The sequence below is a fragment of the Macrosteles quadrilineatus genome, unplaced genomic scaffold (assembly GCF_028750875.1).
Source record: "Macrosteles quadrilineatus isolate MER2022 unplaced genomic scaffold, UCM_ALF_1.0 Scaffold_2__2_contigs__length_208266976, whole genome shotgun sequence".
In the NCBI taxonomy this organism is placed as follows: Eukaryota; Metazoa; Arthropoda; class Insecta; order Hemiptera; family Cicadellidae; genus Macrosteles; species Macrosteles quadrilineatus.
Genome location: NW_026542595.1, coordinates 160,441,394 through 160,446,671, shown reverse-complemented (window position 1 = coordinate 160,446,671; position 5,278 = coordinate 160,441,394). Strand labels below are relative to the sequence as shown.

The 5,278-nt window shown below is 33.3% G+C and overlaps 1 protein-coding gene across 1 annotated transcript; it reads right to left on the bottom strand.

The window, feature by feature from the left end:
* Positions 1-3,156: 3,156 nt before the first annotated feature.
* Positions 3,157-4,050, bottom strand: LOC128985078 (CCR4-NOT transcription complex subunit 9-like). Its single transcript, XM_054404456.1, has one exon. It carries the CDS (start codon positions 4,048-4,050, stop codon positions 3,157-3,159), a length of 894 nt encoding a protein of 297 aa, XP_054260431.1.
* Between the last annotated feature and the right edge of the window lie 1,228 nt (positions 4,051-5,278).

The following is a 5,278-nucleotide window of genomic DNA, read 5'->3' as shown; positions in this document are numbered from 1 at the left end:
CCTTCTGTACCGCTAAAAATCGGTGAAATCAGTTAAAAAAGTATGCTTTGAAAACTGCTATTCAACTGTGGTTGCAGTGTATAGAATTAGGGTTAGGTATAGCATAAGTTAATAGGTGGGAGTTATATTTGAAAGTAAGTATGTTGAGTAGTGGTTAGTGCTATACTTAAGTAAATTTAGTATGAATGTGTTAGGAGATGACTACTTTATTGCTTCATATTTAGCGCGACAGATAACTGTGTTGATCCAACAGACCTACTGCAGCCTGACTGAAAGTGACAGATAGAAGCGCTACTGGCATCTTGCCATCTGTGTTCATAGCCTTAGTATTCATGACTCAAACTTTCAACAATACGACGGAAAACATTGAGTATTACTTGTGAAAGTGGATATGGCACTATTCCCCTACATACATACGGTGCAGAAAAAAGTCCCACGACGGATGATAATTTAAACAAATAATAATAAAGGTATGTCTACAAAACCGGGTACTTAGTTTAACGACAAAGGCTGAATTTAACTCTCTGCCAGGCTTAGCATTAAAATTGCAAGCTCCACAATTAGAGATTTCAGTAGATATTAAAAATATACCCCCTCTGTAATGCTTGATAAATGTCTGTTTGTTGTTTATAACAGTATTTTTCATCAATATGTTCACACATCGCATAGAATCGATTTGAAATCCTTTATCGCCAATATTTTCCCTGAATGATAATACGACTCGGACAAATAATTCGGTTAAATAGCAAACAAAAGATTCAGCATTCATATTTTCCAATTAAAATATATTCTGTAATAGACAATTCCTTTACTAAAACGAAAATAAAACTTTAATATTCACAAACACTCACTATAATGTTCAATTCTGTAATTTAGGAAAACAACTGGACATTTAAATTAATACGTTCCGGGTTATACGAATGTATATTTTACTAAAGCTACCTGTACCAAGTGTAATTATCCATATAGACCGAGACACATCCCCACAGTCAATAACCACACAATCACTCTGCCTGTGTTTGTATGGTCTGTGAATTAATTAACCCGTGTCCTGCATTAATATGTTGAAACCAGCGAGCGATGCGTGTGCAACCAAACAATAGTCACTGTCGGACTAATAGCAGCAGTTGTGTACCACATATATAGCTTGCGATGATGTGGATTGGATTTATATACCTATTGCGTAATACTACATGTTTCTTTCTTAAAATATTGAAAATCTGATCCTCTTGGTTTCATATTCCTCCTCATCCTTGGGATTAAAACCTTAGGTAACTTTGTTAATTGTCCAGCTTGATGCCCGAATAGTTTTTACAACACTGAGGATTACTTACAACACTGATATGTGATACTAAAGTATAGACAGTATTGATATATTGTGATGATTTCATTGGTTATGAGAGTGATAGAAATATCCGATTGAAGCACTGTTTATCATATCTTAAACGCACTATGGGTTTAAATCTAAAATTGAGTTGGTGTCTGTCTGTCTGCCAGAAAGTAAAAATAATCTATAAAGTCACCCTATCTTAGCATTACTAAACTGGCTGCAAAATACGTTTGATCACAGGGTTGTTTTAATATTAAGAGCTACTGAATTTAAAAATAATATTATGAATTTGAGATGTGTTACTAATCTGGAATACAGTTTGATACTTCCTTTAATATCCGTTTTAGATTATTATTATATGCAAAATAATAGTGTCTGATACACTGTAAGCTCTACTATGATATATAGGGCATCTGAAACATATTTTTCTAGCAGCGAGGTCCATTATGGTAAGGGATGTTTTTTTAATACGTGGAAAGGAGCACTTTGTAAAATAATGTAGGTAGTGAAGTTTCACATAAGTGTTTTACTATACTTTTATGGAGCACTTAAAAATGACGTATTTAGTGAAATGCCTTAACTAACTTTTTATAATTTGTATGCACAAGTCATCTAAATAAAAGATTTAGGTTTTGACTTTCCAAATATTTTTACTGTTACCACCAAATCATATATGGTATCAGATGAAATCGCCTTTTCTTCTTTTTTGATGACCTGGTATAGAAAGTGTAAAATTTATTAAAATGACGAATTGAATTTAATAACTTACTATAGATAAATAAAATAACGTACACCAGCTTTAGTGTTAGGACAGTCATAAATCAGTCTCCTCTCTAAATGTTCATAGTTAATTACTGTGAGAAATTTGTGATTCTTCTCTCTACTCTTTCTAAAAATATGTGTTACAACAATTGTATTTAATTATATATTTTAGGTCATTAATTTTTTACTAATGACAATAAATATAGTTATTGCTTTGAAATGCATTTTATTATCTACTTTATTCAAGTTTGAATACAGTAAAAAATAAACGGACTGTTAAGCTGTGTGTGTATTAACTAACTACGCATAACACACCAGTTACAAACTCCAGCTCCAGAGTCAAAGCACCATCAAAACAACTTTCCTTGAGTAAAGTTGCATCATTAATTACTGTCTGAAGAGTTGAACTGGGCGTAAATGTCCTTGTATGTCGTTCGATAACAAATTTACTTTTTAACCTATAAGTACTTATAATACAGTACCAGTACAGTATAACTTAATTACAGTAAAACCGTTCATCTTTTAAAATGATCACTATGGTTCTAAGACGTCCTCCGGAAATTGCTTAATGCTTCGATCCTTAATTCCTAATGCAGCAATATAGCGGTAGAAAAATCGAATAAGTAACTAAAACGAATAACTTGTGTGATTATTTAACTTAAAATTTTGGTTGAGTAATTAATTCTATAAAATGTATTATTGAAAGTTACATTTCGGATTTGTAAAAAAAATGAACAATAATAATATCAAGTAAGAGTCTCCTAATTTTCCTATCATATAGAACTTCTTAGAGAAATGTAGGAAAAAAGATCACTCAATATGATATAATATCATCGAGCTTATTTATAGCGTCAAGCATAATATTTTAAGTCCATAAAACCATTCCTCGGAGTTTAGAAGCTTTACTTACTGGACACCTCGTATAAATTTCAGGATTGATCCTATCTGTGCTAGTACTCTGGAACAACTAAACTGTACCAGTTACAAGCCATAACAATTTCAAACTTTAGTAAGTAATTTTATTGAACTCATCGCATTCGCATTCCATCCCCAAACAATATTGTCTACTGCATTTCAAAAGCATAAGGACACATTTCGAGATTATTGAGTAGCTGGGTGAGAACACAATTCGTTGAAAACTCGTCATCAACAAACTGCGAAAACGTCCCATCCATTAGTTCATCAGGAAGACATCTCTTGAGGGCTTCTCGAGCACGACAATTCTGGGACAATCTCCAATAACACTGTACCACGAGGTGAAGCATCACTCCGACATGCTGGAACTCGTCTGAACATGTCGAGTCTTTGGCCAACTCGTTGACAACAATCCCAAGTGCAGTCGCTACTCGAGCAAACCTTTCATGAGTTTCACATATCATCATCAAACCGTCTTCATGAGACAAAATACATTGAAGAATTGACGCAGCAAAAGTCTTTGAAGGCTTGGAATCCTTTTCTAAAATCTCTAGGACATAAAGGATAACTTCAGTTGATAGCAGATGCGTAATCACTTCTTCGCTGTCGTTCCTCACCAAAGCTTCCAAGACACCGAGACTAGTCGTGCGAATGTTTTCAAATTCAACACCTTTGTAGGGTTTCAAGAAAGGGTAAATATAGCTTGGAATCTGAGCTTGAGCGAACGCTGATTTCGTCTCTGGATGGCTCGCGACGCTTTTCAATAGATTTAGAATTGTACACAGTCTATGTGAGTGGTGTGCGGTAAAAGTTAACGGATTGAAAAATTGGTAGACGTCAACGATTTCTTGCATCATCGCTGCTACAGTTCCAAACGAGTGCCAGAGAATAACACCTAGGTCTGGGATCACTTCTCTTCTTTTGTTGAGTTCAAGCAAAGAGTTGCTTCTCATTTCTGGATCGCTGAGTTGTTGAACCCACAAACAGATTTGGTCACGTTTTATAATCTCTTGAGCTGGACCCTGTGATTTTGTACAGTTCATTTCGGTCATGGTATTTAAAGTACAGGTTTTGTTTGAACTAATTCGAATTTATATTATCAATGGTAAAAAAGATATTACCAAGCAACAAAATACACTAACATAGTGGTTATACTGTATTGTATACTTCTTCAACTACAGTATAAGAATAAAGTAAAAGTCTAGCTTGTTTATAAAAAATATTGGATTTGTTTGTCAATTTTATGAACAATGAGTCATGGTTTTTGATTTCTGGTTGGTCATTGATCAGACTGCTTTAGTTTAATAGTTGTATGTAACTGGCAATTTGCTCTGTAAACTACTTTTATTAACTTAAAATTCAATTTAAAAATTCATGATTGTAATAAAACATTTACAGCACAGTTTAGCTTAAGACTTGAGAAACAAGTACTGTAATATAGGTATTCTGCATATTAAAATATTGTTCACATGTATCCTATGAAGTTATAACCCCTTTCCTGTTAAGCAATATTTTTTAATTGGCAATTTAGGAATATTCAGAAGGTGTTTTTTTGAAACTAAAACATTTTCATTCCTTGCTAATATACAATTTATTTATACTGTTAACTTCGTTGATAGATTTGAAAATGAGTTGTATATACAAAGATATTTAGCAAAATTTCAGAACAAATAACACAATCTTGTGTGGCGGAAAAGGTGTTTGCTGTAAAGATAAACGGCTAGTTGGTGGCGCTACATACAAGTTTGATTCTTGAGTAAGATTTTAACGTGTTAAATTACCCTTTTCCACGCAACCACGTTTGGATTTTTGTTATTTCATTATTTCGTTACTGGTACACAACATTGCGTATCTTTAAAATGAAAAAAAGGCTCTAAACATGTTGGGTACTATTTTCAAGAAAGTATGTAATATGTGTGTTTTATTGAAAAAAAAAAAAAAAAATGGATCTGAGTCTATTAAAAAGACACCAGTTCAAAACAATACCAAGTCTTCCGATGGTATTCCTTAGCAGCTTAAAACAGGTGATTATAACTTAATTTTAATTTAAATTTTATTTGTTACCTAGAAACAAATTTCATTGCGAATGTTTCAAATGTGAGAAAAGGTTTATTTTGTGAAAGCAGAATAAAACTTGATCTCAAATTTGAAATATTCTAGACTCTCAGCCCCAGATATCCCCACATCATGGTGGAAGCGAGTAAAGTCTTCCTCCATGACCTTCCCTCAGCCTTCTCTGAATCCTCATCATTCGGTCCACTAACGTTCCCT